This window comes from Panthera uncia, chromosome B4 (assembly GCF_023721935.1).
Source record: "Panthera uncia isolate 11264 chromosome B4, Puncia_PCG_1.0, whole genome shotgun sequence".
NCBI lineage: Eukaryota > Metazoa > Chordata > Mammalia > Carnivora > Felidae > Panthera > Panthera uncia.
The window spans coordinates 81,030,848-81,051,897 of record NC_064809.1 but is presented as its reverse complement, the minus strand read 5'-3'; the positions used below and the strand labels follow the sequence as shown (position 1 = coordinate 81,051,897).

Sequence of the window (21,050 nt, the reverse complement as noted above, 5' to 3'; positions counted from 1 at the left end):
CTGACCATTGTACTAATAATTCTGTCCTGCTCCAGGCCACCCCACCTACTCAGTCCCACAGGCAAGACTGAGGAGGGCTGGGCTTCCTCCTTCGGTTACACCTGCCATGTGCCCACTGCGCAGGGGATGAGCCCCACAATAACTCTGTTCCTCCTTGCCCACTCCCACCAGCTGCTAAAAAGCTGGGTGTGTCCCTATGGGGCAAAGTCCATGCCAGGAGGTTACAGCAATGGGTGTAAAAACTGGAGATAGAAAAATAGATACATCCAGAGATCCTGACAGCTACTTGATGTTGGAGAAACCAAACTTTTATTCTCTTCAGGGTATTCTAATCTTTTATGGAGGAACTCCTGCCTTTGTTCCTCTAACTCATCAACTTATCCCATTTAAAAGATGAATCTCAAATAAAAAATAAAAAATAAAAAATAAATAAAATAAAAAAAAACAAATAATTTAAAAAAAAAAAAAGATGAATCTCGATGTGGCAATGAGAGGGATCTTTGGAAGAACTTTTGCAATGGTTCTGGGTGGACTGGATGACTGAAATAGAAGCTGTGAGAGATAGCTGAGAAGGAGAACTGGGGGCAGAGGGTCAGGGAGTCTGGACCCTGGCCAGGGCCTCAGCGCAGGACAGAGCAAGTTTTCAGAGTTAACCTTTCCTCCCCAGCCCGCTCTCCTGCAAGCACAACTGTGCTTCCCCAGGTGCTACCTGCTGGGTGCCTTCCTTACCCTGGTCAAAGGCAGGTGGTCCTGTCCCACCCCTGCCCCACCCCCACCAGCCCTAACCCAGGGAGCAGAGGATTCTCCCCGCTGGGGAGTTTCTGCAGCCTCCCACAGTTAGTTTTGACTAGTCCAGAGGACCCCTAGGTTGAGGATTCTCTCTAGGGCCCAGAGTTGGAGAAGGCTCTTTAAGTCCTTCTGCCCTCCTCACACACCCCTGCCCCCCCCCCCCCCACACACAGTTACTGGCCCCTAAAGCAAAGCAGACTTCAGCAAACTGACCTCCTTACTCCCAGGATCAGCAGAACCTCTGGACATGACTCTCATGGAAGACTCTGTGGGGGTGGGGGACCTTGTGCTCCTGGAACCCCTGGAGGAGGAGCCTCTGCTCAAGAACCTCCAGCTGCGCTATGAAAACAAGGAGATTTATGTGAGTGCATATGCGTGCCCCCGGCTCTGGGTATGTGGTCAGAGAGTTCATATGCTCCCACTCCCTTCTCCCCTCTCAGCCTCCCCTAACCCCACCGCTGCTCATTCTCTTTACCTTTTTTGGCTCCAGACCTACATTGGGAATGTGTTGATCTCTGTGAATCCCTACCAGCAGCTGCCCATCTATGGTCCAGAGTTCATTGCCAAATACCGGGACTATACCTTCTATGAGCTGAAGCCCCATATGTAAGTAAAGGAACTGAGGGAAGGCTGATAGGGCCCTAACTTCTGACAGTGAGACACCCTAATTTCCTCGATCCTTTCTCCTGAAGGAAGTTCTCCAGCTTCCCCTTCCCCACTGGCCCCAGGAAGACCCTTCCTAGGCCTATCACTTACCTCAGTCTAGTCCAAGTGAGGAGGGTGGATGACTCTGGAGGCTGGAGATTGAGTGGTTGAGTGGAAGGTAGTGTCTTGGATTAGCCCCACATCAGTCTTCACCTGCTTCCTCCTCCCAAGCTATGCTTTGGCAAATGTGGCATACCAGTCACTGAGGGACCGGGACCGAGACCAGTGTATCCTCATAACGGGCGAGAGCGGAGCCGGCAAGACTGGTGAGGTGCCTGGCTTGGGGAGGCTGTGCAGTCACTGCTGGAACCACCCCCTCATCTCTTTCCGAGCCAGACCTGGTCTTGCCCCACCCCAGAAATTCCTTCCCACTTTTTCTGATTCTGAGGGGTATGGTGCTGGAATGACGGGAGTTAAGGAGAGTGGTGGGGATCCATGTGAAGGTTTCTCTTGCACAGAGGCCAGTAAGCTGGTGATGTCTTATGTGGCGGCTGTCTGTGGGAAAGGGGAGCAGGTGAACTCTGTGAAGGAGCAACTGCTTCAGTCAAACCCGGTGCTGGAGGGTGAGTATCCCAGTCTCTGCCCTCTCCACCCTCCACCCTGCTGGCCCAGAGACAATCAGCCCTACACCCTCTTACCCTGTTCTTGTTCAGCTTGAAAACTCTGAGATTGGCCTGATGACTAGAAGACGTCCTTCCTTCCCCTTCTCTCGAGCCCCTCTTCTTCCCTCAGTTACCTCACCTTCTCTCTCATCTCTGCAGCTTTTGGCAATGCTAAGACCATTCGCAACAACAACTCCTCTCGATTTGTGAGTGACTATCTCCCTGGCCTGGGAGGAGAGGGTGTGGGGGCTTTAGAAGGAGGAATGCAGCACAGACCCCTCCTGGGTGGGGTGGTGAGAAGACGAGGAAGCAAAATCTCTTTCTCTCTCTGGTCTCTGTAGGGAAAATACATGGATATTGAGTTTGACTTCAAAGGATCGCCCCTCGGTGGAGTCATCACAAACTGTACGTGTCTCCCCATTCTGCTTACCACCTCTTTCTTCTCCCCATCCCACAGTGTCTCTTTCTGGTGATTTGAAACCGTAGGAAGGAATAGTAGGCTACCAGGAGGCTTCCCTACCAGTAGGAATACCAGCGAAGAGGGCAGGCTTAGAGGAAGCTGTGGAATTTCCCTGAGCTCTAGGACATTATTTTCTAATTCCCTGCCAGACCTGCTTGAGAAATCCCGAGTGGTGAAGCAGCTCGAAGGAGAAAGGAACTTCCACATCTTCTATCAGCTACTGGCCGGAGCAGATGCACACCTGCTGGGTACGTGCCTGCCCAGACACATGGAAGAAGGTCCCCAACCTCCATTTAATCCCTAGAACCTTTGGGCCCCTCTGCACCCCTGCAGCCCTCTTTCCCTGAGCCCTCAGGCTCCTTCTTCCTGCATTCCTCACACTGAATTTCATCCACTCGTTGTTGGAAACAATCCCCTGACCTCTGTGTTCTCCTCTTTTTTTTGGGATTGTATTGCTAGGAATAAACCTTCTTGTCTCTTGACCTGCTCTTATTCCTCTGTCCTGCTTGGGTTCCTCTTTCCCCAGGCTGGCTTCAGAAATGGGACACTTATTTCCACCTACCATTCTTTCCTATCTTCAATTTAAGGGACTTAATCGCTAGCTCAGCAGAAAATCAGACAGGATATTTAAGTGTTAAAGAAATTTTGATGAGCAGTAGTTGAAGTTGTTCTGGGTCTACATCTGCCTCACCCAGCCCCTGTCCTTGATTTCTTCTTCTTAGATGGCTTCATGGAGGTTTCATGTATTTATTCATCAAATATCTCTTGAACACCTACTATTATTGAACATTGTGCTAGCCTCTAGCGATGCAGAGTTGAATAAGATAACACGGCTCTTGTCCTCGAAGAACTTAAGGTCTTCTAGGGATGACAGATATGTTCAATAGGCCTGTGTGGGTGGCTGTAGGAGCAGAAGGCATGGAGACCTCTGCCTTGTCCTGGGGAGCCCTGGGTGCTGGATGGGCCTGAGGTAGTTCTGGGTGGGCATCACTGCAGAGTCTGGTGGGACTTCGGGCCCTGCCAGAGTTTGCCTCCCAATGCCCCCTCTAGCTGTGAGCACTGTGGGTGTATGGCCCCCAAGGACCTGTCCTTTTGGTTCCTGGTTATTCTCTGCTGGATTTGTGCCTATCTCTTTTCCCCTCCTAGGGATCTCCATGGTTCAAGAGCCCCCACAGGTCTCATTATTCCTTCCTAGCTCAGTAGTCTTGGTTGTGCTCAATTTGTTTGAATCATAGGCACCAGAATCTTATTCTGTCTGACTGTTACCCATTGGCTTAAGCTAAGTCTGGACAGGGCCTCCCTGGTGTTATCATCCCAGGGCCTTTCTGACTCATTCTTTGTCCAGACACCTTTCTTTAGCAGGTTCCTCTTTCAAAATCTGTGTCTCAGGGGAAGCTGTCATTAAACTCTAGTTTGAGGGACTTTCCCTGATTCTCAGATCATTTGAATAACAGATTATTGATATCCCTCAAGCTCCATGCTTAACCTACTTCTTCCCATCTCAGGTGAACAGCTTGGATCATAACCTTGACTCATTTATTAAAAAGAAAAAAGTTTATGTATGCCAAGCAAGCACACAGAAAACAAAGATGAAAAACACAGTCCCAGTGTGTTGTTCATTTGTGGGAGAGACAGAAAAAACAAAACCTAGCCCATGTGTTATGGACTGGGATAGAAATCCACCATGGGGGAACACAAGAGAGCCTTTTGGCTCAGCCCCACAATGTCTAAGGAAAGTTTCCAGGAGAGGGGTCAGGATTAGGGAACATAGTACCTGCAACTTTGTTGGTGCTTACTGAACAAATAATGAATGAGCCAACCCAGGCCTAGGGTGAGGTGTTGAGGCTCTGGGTGGGTGGGAGATATGTGCTCACCCGTCTTTCCTCTCTGAGCCACTGAGAACTGAGTAGGATGGAGGGTTGGCTTGTTTGTTTTTATTGTTGAGAACCCTGAGGATGGGAAGAAGAGCAGAATGAGTCTTTTCTTTCATCAAAGTTAGGAAAACCCCCAACAATTAAGAATACCCAAACTCTAAATACTGCTTGAAAATCTAGTCTATTATAATGGGAATTAATGATCCCAAAACAAAGGAGGCAGGGGACGAACCGAAAACAAAAACGGCTCCTTCGAATAAATGAGTAAACCAAGCTAGGGCAAGGGCTGTGAGAGTCAAGGCCGGAGGACTCCTGAGAGCCTGGGTACTAACCCTCCTCCCAAGCACTTTAACGTTTTCTAGTTGCCAAAGGATATAAAGTACATGATTAAATGCTAACTCCCCATGAAATCATTGCCTTCCACATTCAGCACAGGGATCCAAGCCTGCTTTATTTGATGGGAAAGGCCACTACAATTTACTGGTCATTTAAAAGTAGAATTTCTGTTGGATATAAGAATTAGAGGGAGGTTTATACTCTATGATGCATATAGACAAAAAACCTATCAAAATTCATTATAACTAGTTTGTGAATATAAAATGAAAGCACATAGTTAGAGTTGGTGACTTTAAAAAGATTGAATGTTGAATCAGATTCCCGTACTGACCCTTGCAGAGGCCCTGAAGCTCGAGCGGGACACAAGTCATTATGCCTATCTGAGCCAGAAAGTGTCTAGAGTTGATGGCATGGACGATGCCTCCAACTTCAAGTCTGTACAGGTGGGTGCCCACGGTGGGCCTTAGGCTATCCCCTGAGCCCAGGCTTTGGCTTTGAGAAGGGAGGCATTGAGCTGGCACCACAGTTCAACTTCTCATTTCTGCCATCTCCTCCAGAACGCAATGACTGTGATTGGGTTCTCGGAGACAGAGATTCAACAGGTGCTAGAGGTGACGGCCCTGGTGCTGAAGCTGGGGAACGTGGAGCTAGCAGATGAGTCCCAGGCCAATGGGATATCAGCAAGTGGCATCCGTGATGAGAGAGGTCTGCACCGCCCTGTTGGTACCCTCTAAGCCGCTCCCTGAATCTCCTACTACAATTTCTGTTCATCCACCATCTGCTGAGTAACTGACTTCATTCCGATTCAGTCCCACTCAGCCATTCCTGAGTTCTACCCCAAACACACTCATTAAGAATTCCTAGTGAGGCATTTTGGAGTGAGCTTATGAAGTTAGACCTTGGTTCTGGCACATCTCTGAGTCTAAGTGGAGTCTTTGCAAAGAATTTCAGGAGATTCTCCTATTGAAGTAGATAATGCAGGGGCACTTGGGTGGGTCAGTCAGTTAAGTGTCTGACTCTTGATTTCAGCTCAGGTCTTGATGTCAGGGTTGTGAGTTCAAGCCCCACGTTGGGCTCCACTTTGGGTGTGAAGCCTACTCAAAAATAAAATAAAGTAGATAATGCATTTAAAGTGTCCGCAGCTCCCTCTCCTCTCCCCAGAGTTTCCTCTTGGGCCATGTTATGGATGGGCTGCAAGGATATCCCCAAGACCTTGGGAGACCAGTCTCCTAGCAGTGTCACTTCTCAGCCCTCCCTCCCTAGGAGATAGCTCTCTTTCAGGCCATGTTGTATTTCCTCATCACTCCAGGAGTCCAGGAGATTGGGGAAATGATAGGTTTGAATTCAGAGGAACTAGAGAAAGCTTTGTGCTCAAGGACCATGAAAACAGCCAAAGAGGAGGTGGTCACTACACTGAACTTCACCCAGGTAAGGGCCCTATGGGAGGGGGCTGATTTTGAGACTATTCTGTGGCTGCCATCCTAACCAGCTGGCTCTGCCCGACAGGCTCAGTATGCTCGGGATGCTCTGGCTAAGAACATCTACAGCCGCCTTTTCAACTGGATAGTGAATCGAATCAATGAGAGTATCAAGGTGAGAGATTGCTCTCCTCCCTCAACACTCTCCTGTCTGCCTCACTTTTCTTGTCCTGGTCACTATCCCTATACTTCGGGTTCTGAGATGAAGAGAGTAAGAAGGATGAAGGATAAGGTACAGTTCCTTCCAATAGTGTGTTGTTGTGGAAGCATCTCTGGTTTTTGAGTTTGACCGTCTGGATCCCCTGCTCACCAGCTGTGTGGCCTTTTAGTTTCACAGAGATTCTGAGCCTCAGTTTCCTAATTTGGAAAATTGGATGCTAATGCCTACCTCCTTCATAGTGAGGATCAGATAAAATTATGGACATGGTTACCACATAACCCAGAAATTCCACTCCAGATATAGATCCAAGAGAATTGAAAACAGATGTTCACGTAAAAACCTGTACCCAAATGTTCATAGAGGCATTACCCATAATAGCCAAAAAGTGGAAACAACTCAAATGTCCATCAGTTGATGAATGGGTAAATAAAATGTGGTGTATCCATACAATGGGATATAAATAAATAAATAGGCCATAAAAAGGAATGAAGTACTGATACATGCTCAACAGACAAATCGTGAAAACATTCAAGTGGAAGCAGCCAGACACAAAAGGTGATTCCATTTATATGAAATGTAATAGGCAAATCTATGGAGAGGGTGGTAGATTAATGGTTAGCAGGGGCTTGGAGTGGAGGGAGAGGGGAAGGTGGAATGACAGCTAATGGGTATGAGTACAAGATTTCTTTGGGGGATCATGAAAATGCTCTGGAATTAGGTAGTGGTGATGGTCATACACTTTTTTTTTTTTTTTTAAGTTTATTTTGAGAGAGTGGGGGAGAAGCAGAGACAAAGAGGAAGAGAGAGAGAATCTTAAGCAGGGCCTGTGCTGTCGGCATAGAGCCTAATGCAGGGCTTGAACTCATGAACTGTGAGATCATGACCTGAGCTAAAACCAAGAGTTGGACACTTACCCGATTGAGCCACCTAGGCACCCCCATATGCATTTTGAATATACTGAAAAATCACTGAATTGTATACCTTTAAAGGGTAAATTTTATAGAATGTGAATTAGATAAAAATAGAGCTATTATTTAAAAAATTTTGTGCATGAGGGGTGCCTGGGTGGCTCAGTCGGTTAAGCATCCGACTTAGGCTCAGCTCATGATCTCATGGTTTGTGGGTTCGAGTCCCACGTCAGGCTCTGTGCTGTCAGCTCAGAGCCTGGAACCTGCTTCCGATTCTGTCACTCCCTCTTTCTCTGCCCCTCCCCCACTTGCAGTCTGCCTCTCTCAAAAAATAAATAAACGTTAAAATTTTTTTTTTTAATTTTGTACATGAAAATGCCTTCAATTCAGAAGCTATTATGGAAAGGCAACAGGGGAAAATGGGATTTAAAAACGCTTAGCCCCTTTGAAATTTGATCTGTCCATCTGTAAAATGAGAATTATCACACCATATAGGGTTATCATGAGGTTTAATGAAGTAAGAACATAGAATTTTTTCTAAATTGCTCTACAAATGTACGAGATGGTTATTTTCCTCAGAAGATTTTAAAGTCTTTTTACCTCGTCCCCTGGGAGCACCATCCTGGAATCTGCTTACATCTCCCTCCTCCTCTCCTCCCTCTGCTTGGCCCCTAGTGTGTAGAGGAGGAAGGAGAATAAAATCACAACTGGTCAAGCTCACCCGAGTTCTGTTTGCCCTCTGCTCCAATCACATCCGCCCCAGAAGGGCCTGGCCTGGTGTCCAGAGGGGGCCCGTCCTCAGATTTATCTTTCCCTCCTCTTCAGGTGGGCAGCGGGGAGAAAAAGAAGGTAATGGGGGTCCTGGATATCTACGGCTTTGAAATTTTAGAGGTGAGAGAGCTTCCCCCAACCGCAGCCACCCTGCATCCCTAGGGTTGGGGTGCGGAGGCTCAAAGGGAGGGGCTTGCGAGAGGGGAGGCGTGGGGCTGAGAGGGAGGAAGCGTCTTGGACTGAGCTGCTCTCTCTCTAACCTGGGTCCCCTCCTTCAGGACAATAGCTTTGAGCAGTTTGTGATCAACTACTGCAATGAGAAGCTGCAGCAGGTGTTTATCGAGATGACGCTGAAAGAGGAGCAAGAGGAATATAAGAGAGAGGTGCGCGGAGCCTTCCCCCCCATCCCCTCTCCAAAGTGACGCTGGTGTGCGCGCCACGTCTGTCTTTCTCCTCAATCCTGGTTTCCTCTCACTCGTGCCCAGATGGGAACACAAAGGACAAAAAGTTCCCCTTTCACTGCTCAACAGTGCAGCATTACCAAGAAGCCCTAGTTTTTGCTCTCCACCCCCCAGTCCCCTGCTCCCACCCCAGGCCGTGCCAGCAAGGGGCAGACTGATGGAAGGCTGTGTGGGGGGAGTCCTCACGAGGGTGAAGTGACAGCTGTGCGTGGCCTGCGGCACACTGTGAGCCTGATTTAGAAGGGACATTTCTCCCAGGCTTGTCACCCCACCACATCCATTTTGGTGCTCTTCTCTGACACCTCACAATTCTTTGTCTCCTCGGGCCCTGGCTGATGTCACCATCTCCTCATGTAGCACCCTGATCCCAGACTTCCTCCCCAGAAGTTCCCCATGGCTCAACATTTCCACACTCCTTCCCCTGTTCAGCAAGAAGGCTTGCTTTCTATGGCTAGGTGTTAGAAAAGCTATCTGATTGAGCTAATTCCCCCCAAAGTGTGAATGGCTGAGAGTCTCACTCATCAAAACGCTGCCAGGGATGCTGCCTGTGAGCCCTTGGGAATCTGCTGCAGCAGAATTTCAGACAATGTGGTCACAATGTGTGGGAAAGGTTTTTTTTTTTTTTTTAAGTTGTTTTTCATGTTTTTATCTTAAAATTTTAAATGATCAACTAGAGAATACATTCCCATGCCTCAAAATTCAAAAAGCTTAAAAAGGCATATAAAGAAAGGGCTCTCTCCCAGCCCATCCCCAGCCTCTTAGTTCTCCAACCATCTAGAGGCAACTAAAGTGGCCCTCTTTTCAGAGGTCTTTTATGTGTAATCAGGCAAATGTAGAAGTTTATTTTCCCACAGAATTTTTTTCAAATGGCAGTGAATATGCTCTGCTCTACCCCTTGCTTTCATCAGTTAATGAGATCTTTCCATATCGTATATAAAGATGCATCTTTACAGCTACACAGGGTTGTAAGGATATCATACTTCATTTAACTAGTTGGGGAAAGTATTTTGGGGATGAAATGGGAAGGCAACTACTTAATTCCACTCTACATTCCCTGAAGATCTGTGAGGGGGTGGGAGAGTGTTCCCCAGCCACACCCCCACACCTGGGAATGGTCTGAGTCTGGGAGGGCTGGCCTTTGGGTGGGATCAGAAGCTATCCTGTCTGCGGCTACCCCTAAGTGGGGAACGATTGTCTTTGGGTCTCCTTCTGTACCATTCTTGCTTAAAACAAAAACAAAAACAAAAACTATACAGTCCCAAAGTATCAGGTAGATTAGTAGTTCTTAAAGTGTGGTCCTGGGCCAGCAGCATCCCTGGAAAGGTGTTAGAAAGGCAGATTCCTAGGCTCTATCCCAGACATGCTGAATCAGAAACCCTGGGGATGGGGCCCCGCAGTCTGTTTTTACAAGCCCTCTAGCTGACTGCCATGCAAGTTTGAAAAGCACTGATGTAGGTCTTTGAAGATGTATCAAGTTAGGTTTGTTGCTTGATGAAATTCACTCATGTGCTTTGGTTTTATTGGTCGTTGCCAGAACAGTGTGGCCTTTGCTCTTGCACACACTCAAGGATCCTTCCTCACTCCACAGTGGGGCAATCCCTACCCCAATCTTCACCCCACACCACCTACAGGGCTCTCTTCAGCATCTCCCCCTCTCTCACAGCTGCTCTGGGTCCTTTCATGTGTCTCCCACCCCACAAATTCTCCATCAACCTGGAGGGATGGGAACCTAAACAGAAGCCACACCAAGGACTCCTCTTAATTATAGGGCTTTCTGAGTCCTTCGTGGGTTGGGTGAGAGGGAGCCTGAGTCTGGTGAGGTCTTTGGAGACTTGTCTTGGACCTGCTCTTGTAACCTGTCATGCCTCTTCTTGCCAGGGCATACCGTGGACAAAGGTGGACTACTTTGATAATGGCATTATCTGTAACCTCATTGAGCACGTGAGTTATCTTTATGTTATCTCTGAGACCTCCTCTTCCAGACTGCCTGAATATCCTTGTCCTTCCCCCTCCCCTTGCCCCACTTGGTAAGGATGGTGAAGTGGGCAAAGGATGAAGGGGCAGAGGGACAGCAGTGAGGATGTGGACATCTTGGAGGATCAGGTCTAAGTTGGGCTGATCTTGTCTCTGACCAGAATCAGCAAGGCATCCTGGCCATGCTGGATGAGGAGTGCCTACGGCCTGGGGTGGTCAGTGACTCTACCTTCCTAGTGAAGCTGAACCAGGTCTTCTCCAAGCATGGTTACTATGAGAGCAAAGTCACCCAGAATGCCCAGCGCCAGTATGACCACACCATGGGCCTCAGCTGCTTTCGCATCTGCCACTATGCGGGCAAGGTGACATGGCAGGGCTGGAGGGTAGAAATGGGCCTGGGCATGGGTGGAAGGCAATGGGGGAGGACCTGTGGGGAGATGAGATCTGGGAATACTTCACAATGAGATTGGGAGTGCCAAGTGCTGGGACAAGGTCATGGACCCTCCAGACCCATAGCTATTCCTCTACAGGTGACTTACAACGTGAACAGCTTCATTGATAAGAACAATGACCTACTCTTCCGGGACTTGTCCCAGGCCATGTGGAAGGCCCAGCACCCCCTCCTTCAGTCCTTGTTCCCTGAAGGAGTTCCCACACAGACATCTCTCAAGCGCCCCCCAACTGCTGGAGCCCAATTCAAGAGTTCTGTGGCCATACTCATGAAGAACTTATATTCCAAAAACCCCAACTACATCAGGTGACATGCTGGGTACATGGGGAAATGCAGCATATGTGATGGCAGATGCAGGGTCCAGCACTATAGAACCTGTCCATTGTTGGGGGGAGGGTGTCTCTGGAATAAGAGTATCAGAAGGCCCTTCCCTCATAAAAAATGAGGAACTGAGAATCCTGTGGCAGGGAGAGCATCAGACTTTAGTAGGAACCACGCTATCGTGAGTGAAGCTGGGAAGGCCAGTGTGTTCACTTCCTCTGAAAATAACCCTCCAGAATAGGGTTATAGAGACCAGGATGGGTCACACTTGCAAAGGTGAAGCTCCTCATGCCTGTGCCTTGCACCTCTCCCCCCACCCCAAGGTGTATAAAGCCGAATGAGCATCAGCAGCGAGGTCAGTTCTCGTCAGAGCTGGTGGCTGTCCAGACTCAGTACCTGGGACTGCTAGAGAACGTGCGGGTGCGTCGGGCGGGCTATGCCTACCGCCAGAGGTATGGGCCCTTCCTGGAAAGGTACCGATTGTTGGGGCGGAGCACGTGGCCTCGCTGGAATGGGGGAGACAGGTAAGACTCCTAGGGGAGATGGGGGAGCAGGGAAGGGCAGTGCAGGGAACATCTGGGTGGTGGGGAGAACAGACAGTGCCATGTAAATTGCCAAAACTCCATGAATGGATACTTGGGGAAATGAACTGATCACTTTGCAGAGGCTCTGAAGTCTGTTCAAGCCCTGAACTCCTCTCCCTGGGTATAAGAGGTTGGGGAAAGGTGAAAGAGGATCCTTCTCTGGGATGCCCCTTGGTAGCTTTTCCCATCTGCTCCTGTAGGGAGGGAGTTGAGAAGGTCCTGGGGGAGCTGAGCTTGTCCTCAGAGGAGCTGGCCTTTGGGAAGACGAAGATCTTCATCAGAAGCCCTAAGACTGTGAGTTGGAGGGTGCACTTGTGTTTGGTTGGGGTAGGAGGCAGAAGAGTTGGAGGGTCCATGAGTGAGAGGCTGGGGCGGAGGGGAACATCTATAACTTGGGATGGATGGTGGGTGAGGAAGTCTGCTTTCTGCAGGGACTTTGTCCCTGGAAACTGAATCCTTGGGCTCCTACCCCACCCTGCTTGCATGGCCCACTCTGAGTGCCTCTACCTGTAGCAGAACTCCTGAAGATCAAGGTGATGTGCCACTCATGTCTAAATTTCCAGACCTCGCACGTGCCTCTGACAGAGTTAGAATTCAGTAGGTTTCTATTAAGGTGAATAACACTTAACAGAATAATAATGAGTGAGCGAATAAACGAATGCACTAAGAAGTCAATGGAATGAATAAAACACTGGCTGGGAAGCCCCTGGCACCTGGGCTCCAGGAGGAGAGAGTGCTATTCCCCTAGGCCAGCCTTTCCGCCCCACCTTCCACCTCTCCACAGCTGTTCTACCTGGAAGAGAAGCGGCGCCTGAGACTGCAGCAGCTGGCCACGCTCATTCAGAAGATCTACCGGGGCTGGCGCTGCCGCACCCACTACCAGCTGATGCGCAAGAGTCAGATCCTCATTTCCTCCTGGTTTCGAGGCAACATGGTATCAGTTGCCCCCTAAAGTCCCATCCCTCTCACTCCAATAAAAGAGTCGGGGGCGTCTGGGTGGCACAGTCGGTTAAGCATCCAACTCTTGATTTTGGCTCAAGTCATGATCTCCTGGTTTGTGAGATCAAGCCCTACGTTGGGCTCTGTGCTAACAGTGTGGAGTCTGCTTGGGATTCTCTCTCTCTGTCTCCGTCTCTGTCTCTCAAAATAAATAAACATTTAAAAAAGAGAGAGGGAGAGAGTGGGAAGTAGGAGAGGTGGTTCAGGGGATGGAGTTTTTTCTAACAGGCCTATTGTTTTTCTGCAGCAAAGGAAGCGCTATGCGAAGATGAAGGCATCAGTGGTGCTGATCCAGGCTTTTGTGAGAGGGTGGAAGGTAATGCGGAAGGGGAGAGGGGTTTCCTCCGCACACATGGGTTCTTCCCCCACATGGTTTCTCCTGGATTGTGCCAGCTGCTGGGAGGAAAGAGTAGCAGAAAGCAAGTTCTGCCCACACCCAGGGCATACCTCTGTGTGATGGCATGCCTGCATCTGGGTGTGTGTCTGGGAGTGTGTGTGGGTGCGTACTGGGGAGATGTGTGTATACACCTGGGTGTGTCCCTGACTTGGCTTTGAGTGCCTTCCTCATTGCCAGCTTGTCTGCCTTACTTTCTCCCTCCAGTAGAGTCTCGGCACTTTATCTAACTGTGCTCTTTGTATGGTTGGAAAACAGTAGAACCTCTTCAAGATCTGTCTCCTTATCTTCTAGGTCTGTCTATCTTTACTTTGGCTCCTTTCTCATGTATCCCTTCTAGGCCCGCAAGGATTATCGAAAATACTTCCGGTCGGGGGCTGCCCTCACCTTGGCAGATTTCATCTATAAGAGCATAGTAAGTGGTGGGGGTTGAGGGTGGAAGGTGGAGGGGAGGTTGTGGAGGGAGGGTCAGGTTTGGAAAAGGAAGATGAGGGGTTTGAGAAGAGGTGATCAAAGCTTTCCCTGGAAGGGTTTCTTTGATCTGCATGTACTTAATTATTAAGTCCTAGGGTAAGAAGGAATGGGGCTTTGGTGCCTCAGGGCCCAGGGGCAGAATCAGAGTGCACTCCGGAAGGAGTGGACACTGTGGGCAACCTTGGGGCAGGAAGGGGTCCCAGCACACCCACTGACTGGTCCATGATGAATAGGCCCGAGAAGAGACGGGCTGGATGGCTAACAACAGTTTGAAGAGACTGAGTCTCATGGAAGAGCAGAGTGAGGACATAGGGTTACCTAACTCAACCTTCCGAGATCCATTTTACGGTAGGGGTGAAAGTGGAGGGATTGTATCTTTCTTTCGGCTCTTCTGAAGCTATAGCAACCAAGTCCACAATGAAATCTCAGGAAAGATCTTAATTCTGGAGGACTTGGGACTTTTTTTTTTTTTTTGAACTTTTATTTATCATTTTCGAGAGACAGAAAGAGACAGAGCACAAGCAGGGAAGGGGCAGAGAGAGAGGGAGACACAGAATCAGAAGCAGGCTCCAGGCTCTATCAGCACAGAGCCCAACACAGAGCTCAAACCCATGGAATGTGAGACCATGACCTGAGTTGAAGTCGGACACTTAACTGACTGAGACACCCAGGTGATCTGACCCCAGAGTTTTAATGCCTGCTGAAGACTGCTTCCCCACACTGTCCCCCCACTCCCCCTAGAGACCTACTGGGGCAGGAGGGCTATATAGGGAAAGGAAAGACTTTCTAGATCTAGAAAAAACAAACAATTAAGAAAAGAAAACCTTCAGAGTTTTGACATCAGTTAGCACATGAGGGATTGGAGGAAATGCTTAGGAATGTTTATTGAATTAAATCAAACTAGACCTGACCAAGGCCTGGGGACTTAAACCAAGGTGTGAGGTGATTAGACCAAGCCTGCAAGATCTTTGTAGCAGAGGAATCAAGGAGCTTGGATAGTTCCTGGAGAATTATAGCAATATACTGCATACCCTCCCTTTTCCCATTTTAATTTTTTTAACCTAATGTCTTAGTAAGAAGTTTTCATAAAAATTCCAAAAACTTGGGGGCGCATGGGTGGCTCAGTCAGTTAAGTGTCCAACTCTTGTTTTTGGCTTAGGTCATGATCTCACAGTTTGTGAGTTCGAGCCCCACATCAGGCTCCATGCTGACAGTGCTAAGCCTGCTTGGAATTCTCTCTCTCTCCCTCTCTGCTCCTCCCCACTTGCTCTCTCTCTCTCTCTCTCTCTCTCAAAAATAAATAAACTTAAAAAAAAATCCAAAACTTGGAAGTACTCAAGATCAAGCTATTTTCTATACCTTCAATAATTCTACCCCACAAACAAACAGGGTGCTGGGTGTTCCCTGGGATATAAAGACTGGAGAGTCCTTATTCTAGATTGGGGGAGACTAAACAGATGCCATGGGTGATACTTGATCCGATCCTGGAACAGGAAGAATAAGAACAAAGCTACAAAGGGCATTTTTAGAAGTTTATAAAGGACATTAGGAGAAATTTGAGCATGCATTGCTGTTGGATGAGGGTATCCAATTAATGTTTGTCTTCTTAGGTATGGAGGTGGAATTATGATTTGTGTAGGAGAATGTCCTGGTTCTTGGGAGATGCGTGCTTAAGTTTTAGGGAAAATGCCATGATTTCTCTAACCTACTTTAGGATGATATGGTAGCAAAGATTTATATATGTGTGAGTGTGTGTATGTATTTATTTATGCCCATTTGTATACATGTGTGCATGTGTTAGAAAGCCTGCAAATATGGCCAATTGTTAACATTATCAGTTGGTGGATTTAGGTGAGGAATATGTGGCATGCAGATATTCACTGTAATGTTTCTTCAACTTTTATGTAAGTTTAAAAACTTTCAAAATAAGACAGTAAGTTATATGAAATAAAAAAGAATGTAAGGCAGATTATGTCACTCTTCCCCTTAAAATCCTCTAATGGCATTCCATTTCACTCCCAATAAAAGCCAGTGTTCTTACCTCAGCCTACAAGGCCCTTCATGGCTGTACTTGACCAACCAATCCTCTGATCTTCTTTCTTCTTGCTCGATTTAATCCAGTCTCACTTTCTTTTCGTTTCTGGGATATGCTACTGCTCATTTCTGGTCTCAGGGCCAGCTTTTTTGCATCATAGCGTATATAATTATCTGACCTTACATATATGTTTGTTTGCTGTGGGCTTCTTCCCTACCCCCGGTAGAATATAAGCTCAGTGAGAATAGAGATTTTGTTTGCTCTGTTCACTGCTGTGTATCCATACCTAGAACAGTGCCAGGCACAGAGCAGACACTCAATAAATGCTGTTGAATGGCAGGGGGAAAAACAACAATAACAACAAGAACTCAGCTTGGGATCCAGACTCCCAAGGACTCATTGTCTAGAAGAGGGAAAAGATTTCCACACAGATAATAGTAGTACAAACACAGAAGTATAGACAAAGTGCTGTGGGGCTTCAAAGAAAGGAGAGGCAGCCCTGGCCCAGGGAATCAGGGAGGGCTTCGAGCTGTGTCTGAAAGGATAGGTAGAATCTAGATGGGCAGAGCTGAGTTGAGAGCAGGATGGGCTGAGGCACCGAGTGATCACGCCTGGGCTAGGCAGAGGGCTTGATGAGGAACACTACCTGAGAGGTGTACTGGGATCATGCAGGGGATCCTGGGGCATGAGATTGGGCCCTAAATAGAAGACTTTGAATGCCAGGTTGAGGCATTGGGCTTGACCGATCAGGGAGCGGGGGAGGTTTGGTACCTGTCCTATAGCCAATGCAGACAGTGGCAGCCAGCTGTAGGCAGCTATGAACTGAGACAATAGGAAGTCACAGGAGCAAAATACTGAGGCCAGTTTTCATCTTGGTTGCTCTCACCTCACTACCCTGGGCAGCAGGTCTCTGCTTGGAACTAACCCTTCCCTCCCTCCCTCCCAGTCTCCTGTTCACGCTCTCACTGCCCAGCCTCCAGTGAGCACTGTACCCACAAGAGATCCAGGAGGTGACTCCCTTCTGACTCCTCGCTCTACTTGTTGCTTCTTACTCTGGGTGGCCTCCCTCCTTTCAGGTGGCAGGTCCTGGATGAGAGTTTGCCTGTTGGGAGGTCTGTCTTCTCATCGGTCCACTCCCAATCCCCCTGCTTCCAATCTAGACGCAGAAGTTCCTGCTGGGGCTGAGGAACAATTTGCCGTCTACCAACATCCTGGACAGAACGTGGCCAGCGGCCCCTTACAGATGCTTCAACACAGCGAACCAGGAGCTACAGCAGCTCTTCTACCGCTGGAAGGTGAGTGGGGCCCAGCACGACTCCTCTCATTTGTCTTTTTTTCCTCCTCCCTCTGATTTTCATCTTCTGCCTCCTTCTTCCACTTTTTTTTTTTCATGGTGAAAACAACATACATCACAAAATTGGCCATTTTAACCATTTGTAAGTCCAGTGGCATAAAGCACGTTCACACTGTTGCGCAGCCGTCACCACCATCCGTCTCTGTATCTCTTTTTTATCAGCCCAAACTGCAATCCTGTACACATTAAGCAGTAACTCCCCATTCCCCGCTCCTGTAGCCCCTGGGACTTATAATCGACTTTCTCTGTGAATTTGACTGTTCTCGGTACCTCATGGAAGTAGAATCATACATTTGTCCTTTTCTATCTGGCTTATTTCACTCAGCACAGTGTGCTTCCATTCAGGAACTATGTACTGAGCACCTGTCTAGAGTAGGCCTTGCGCTGTGTGCTGGCATACAGCCCTCCTCCTGGGGCTGACACATTTGACTGTTTCCATCTCCCTCTCCCAGAGTCCCTTTGAGGGGGGGCAGTGCTCCTCCAGCAGCTGCCCTCTCTGAAGTGCCTAGAGCCTATTCTATTCCCTGTCTCTCCTCTTCTCCAGCCCCTGCCCTCCTTCCACCTCTCAGTGTTCTCCCAAACCCCCACCCCAGGCCTGCCCTCTGCCTCCACGAGCTTAGCCCCTGCTCCTCCCTCTCACAGTGCAAGAGGTTCCGGGATCGACTGTCCCCAAAGCAGGTAGAGATCCTGAAGGAGAAGCTCTGTGCCAGCGAACTGTTCAAGGGCAAGAAGGCTTCCTACCCCCAGAGGTGAGGGCCCCGCAGACCCTGCACAGTCAGTTTCATCCAGAGCAAAGAGAGGATCCCCCAGGTGGGATAGGGCAGTGGTCCCCAAACTAGTGTGCATCAGCACCACTTGGCAGGCTTGATAACACCCAGATTGCTGCACCACCCCCCGCCCAGGGTTTCTGATTCAGCAGATCTGGGGCTGGGGCCCAATAATTTGCCTTTCTAACAAGTTCTCAGGGGATGCTGATGTTGGTCCTGGACCATGCTGAGATAGAGGATATGGTGGAGCATGGGGGGAGGGACATGGGAACTCACTGTGGGGAGGCTCAGGGCCTTGGGGGTCAGCGGTGAGGAACTTGTCTCCACCACATACCTCCTGTGTGTCCTCAGTGTCCCCATTCCATTCTGCGGTGACTACCTTGGGCTGCAAGGGAACCCTAAGCTGCAGAAGCTGAAGGGCGGGGAGGAAGGGCCTGTTCTGATGGCAGACACTGTGAAGAAGGTCAATCGTGGCAATGGCAAGGTGAATGCCTGCACCCTGGACTTCTGCCCACGGCCTGATCCAGAGCCTTGGGACTGGTAGCTGGAAGGGTGGGGTTAATCCTCGCCTTTCCTCACACTTTCCTTTTCCGTCCTTAGACTTCCTCTCGAATTCTTCTCTTGACCAAGGGGCATGTGATTCTCATAGACACCAAGAAGTCCCAGGCCAAAACCGTCATTGGACTAGATAGTGTGGCCGAGGTGTCAGTCACCAGCTTCAAGGATGGGCTTTTCAGCTTGCATCTGAATGAGGTATCAGAGCTCTGTGGGTGCAGTACCTCACGCTGGAGAAGGTGGTGGGCATCATGGGGCTGGGGTGGGCTGGAGGTGATGAGGACCAGACCTCTCACTCTGGGCCTTCAGTGCCTCTTAGGCTGCTCCTGCAGAGGGAAAAATGAATCCCTTCCCCACTTTTTCCCCCTTCCTAAGATATCATCAGTGGGCTCCAGGGGGGACTTCTTGCTGGTCAGCGAACATGTGATTGAACTGCTAACCAAAATGTACCAGGCTGTGCTGGATGCCACACAGAGGCAGCTTCTAATCTCCGTGACTGAGAAGTAAGGCCGTGAGCTGGGGGTGAGGGCCAGCCTGGGGGCAGATGACCAAGCTGTTGGTCATTGTGACCGGGAAAATTCATGTAGTCAGAAAGTGAAGCATATTCTGTCAAGGCAAGGTTTGGAGGTGTTTCTTAGTCTCCCCACTCAGGTTCTCTGGGGCCCTGAGTCTTCTGACACGAGGGGAGGAGAGATGTACTTCCTTTAAGAAGGAGAATGGAAACCATCATGAAAATATGGGAGTAGAGATGAGAGGATGAGGGTACCAGCTTTACCCCTCTGTCTGTTTCCCCTCCAGGTTCTCAGTGAGGTTCAAGGAGAGTAGTGTGGCTGTCAAGGTCATCCAGGGCCCTGAGGGTGATAGGAACGGCAAGCTAAAATGCAAGAAGAAAGGGAGTCGTTGCCTGGAAGTGACTGTATAGTGAAGAGGTGGGGGCCTGATGCAGAGACAGCAGCTTCTCTGGACCCGCGCCAACCCCACCCACCCATGTTTGCAGGAGGATCTGATCGTGGTGTGGGGCTCAGAGATTGAGGAGCCCTTGAAGAGGACCTTTCTTCTCCCAAACTCTTCTAGGCCCCTCTCCCTTAGAACTTATCCTCCCACCCTCAGCTGCTTTGCCCACTAATAAAACAAGTGACTTCCCAAATATTTGCTCAGTGTGGGTGAGTCCCTGATCACCCACCTTCACAGTGCTTGTACTTCGACTACCCCACCCCCTTTCTCCTCCTCAGGTTCCTTGGAGCCAGCAAATGCAGATAATAAGAATGGAAAAGAAGGGAAATTGTCTCCGCGCTCCTTGACCGGCTGAGCTCTGGCGGAGTTTGGAGACACTGGGGTGGGGGTGGGGCAGCCAGCGATGGGGCTCAGGTCGCAGGTGGCCAGTGGGCTGATTCATTAAGTGTGTCCCTGGAGGGAAGAAGTGAGGATCCCTGTCTTGGTGGAAACTAGGATCCTTTGGAGATTTAGCCTAAAAAGAGGCCCCGGGCTGGAGGGCTCACGTGAGCTGAAGAAGCTGGGGAATGCAGCGTCCCCTGCACCCAGGAGCTCCATTGCCCCCTCCATCCCCAAGCTCATCGCTGGGCTTTGTCACATCTGCCCCCCCCCCCAACACCCCCTTCCTTTCCATACACCAGAGATGCCAGGCTGCTCCTGCCAACAGTTATCTTGCTAATCACTGTCCCACAGCTGGGGCCTGCAGCTGGTGGCATTTGACAGGGGGAGGCTCCCTGACCCAGACTCCCCCACCCCTATGACTGACCCTCTCTCCCTTGTCTTCATTTATTTTCCCTGTGTCATCACCATTATTTTCTTTTTCGATTTTCAACTGTCTCACACCATCTCGTTGTTCCCATTTCTGTGGACTCTAATATTAATACATAATATTTTGTATAATGCTTTAAATATCTCCCCTCTCCCTTTATATCTGTTTCCTCATAGACTGTGTTGTCTCAGCCTCACCCATCCCGGTCTCTACCTTAAGGGAAAAAGGAGCTCCTATGTTTGCAGTAAAACGTAGATATGTGCTCTGTGAGAGCTTACAAATGGCTGCCTTTGTTCCTGTCTCTGGATGTCTCTCCCTCCTTTCATGATCCCTACCTTCCTTGCCTCTTCCTTGTCTCCACCACTGAGCTCACTGTGCCTCGAGGCTGGGGTTTCCCTCCACCTCGGTGCTTCCACTGGCTTTCCATCGGCAGGCAGCTCACGGCCCCAGGTAATCATGCCGGCGGGAGACCTGATTAACTTCTCCTCTTGCCTGCAGATCAGTCTTGCTCTCTGAGCACAAGCCCGAGTTCTGGCACACCCTGCTCTGGGCTGGGAGAGGGCCCAGGGAGTCAGTTCTTCCCTGACGGATGGGGGGCTGTGCCCTGAGTGAGGGTAGCTCGGGCTCCGTCAGCCTTCCGTCACCCCCCACAGCTCCCCCCATCCTTGACTTCTCAGAACCGGCGGAGGAGATCCTGTCTGGCAAGAGGGGGCTGGTTATCAGAGCCTGACCGCCCCCGCTCTCTGCCTCATCTCCTGCTCCCAGGGCCCAAATTGTCGTCACTTTCCCAGTGAAGTGTCTGGTCATTTTCAGAAGCAATTTCAGGAGAATATGCA

The 21,050-nt window shown here is 49.4% G+C and overlaps 1 protein-coding gene across 1 annotated transcript; it reads left to right on the top strand.

Annotated features, from left to right (window-relative positions):
• Nucleotides 1-987: 987 nt before the first annotated feature.
• On the top strand, nt 988-19,658 carry MYO1A (myosin IA). The gene is made up of 25 exons (XM_049625752.1): nt 988-1,395; nt 1,666-2,057; nt 2,256-2,302; nt 2,438-2,501; nt 2,706-2,804; nt 5,106-5,209; nt 5,324-5,471; nt 6,076-6,194; nt 6,273-6,359; nt 8,138-8,203; nt 8,362-8,466; nt 10,423-10,485; nt 10,680-10,880; nt 11,049-11,275; nt 11,614-11,814; nt 12,075-12,168; nt 12,659-12,808; nt 13,121-13,189; nt 13,608-13,682; nt 16,937-17,071; nt 17,773-17,879; nt 18,249-18,381; nt 18,498-18,650; nt 18,828-18,955; nt 19,251-19,658. The coding sequence occupies exons 1-25, from the start codon at nt 1,037-1,039 to the stop codon at nt 19,372-19,374; spliced, it is 3,450 nt and encodes a 1,149-aa protein (XP_049481709.1). The 5' UTR covers nt 988-1,036; the 3' UTR covers nt 19,375-19,658.
• Nucleotides 19,659-21,050: the final 1,392 nt, after the last annotated feature.

Bases quoted from the DNA above. Each gene is read 5' to 3' on its own strand.
- MYO1A (XM_049625752.1), top strand. From the start codon at position 1,037: ATGACTCTCATGGAAGACTCTGTGGGGGTGGGGGACCTTGTGCTCCTG. The intron at 5,472-6,075 runs GTCTGCACCGCC...TCATCACTCCAG, and splicing joins TGGCATCCGTGATGAGAGAG to GAGTCCAGGAGATTGGGGAA. The intron at 6,360-8,137 runs GTGAGAGATTGC...CCTCCTCTTCAG, and splicing joins GAATCAATGAGAGTATCAAG to GTGGGCAGCGGGGAGAAAAA.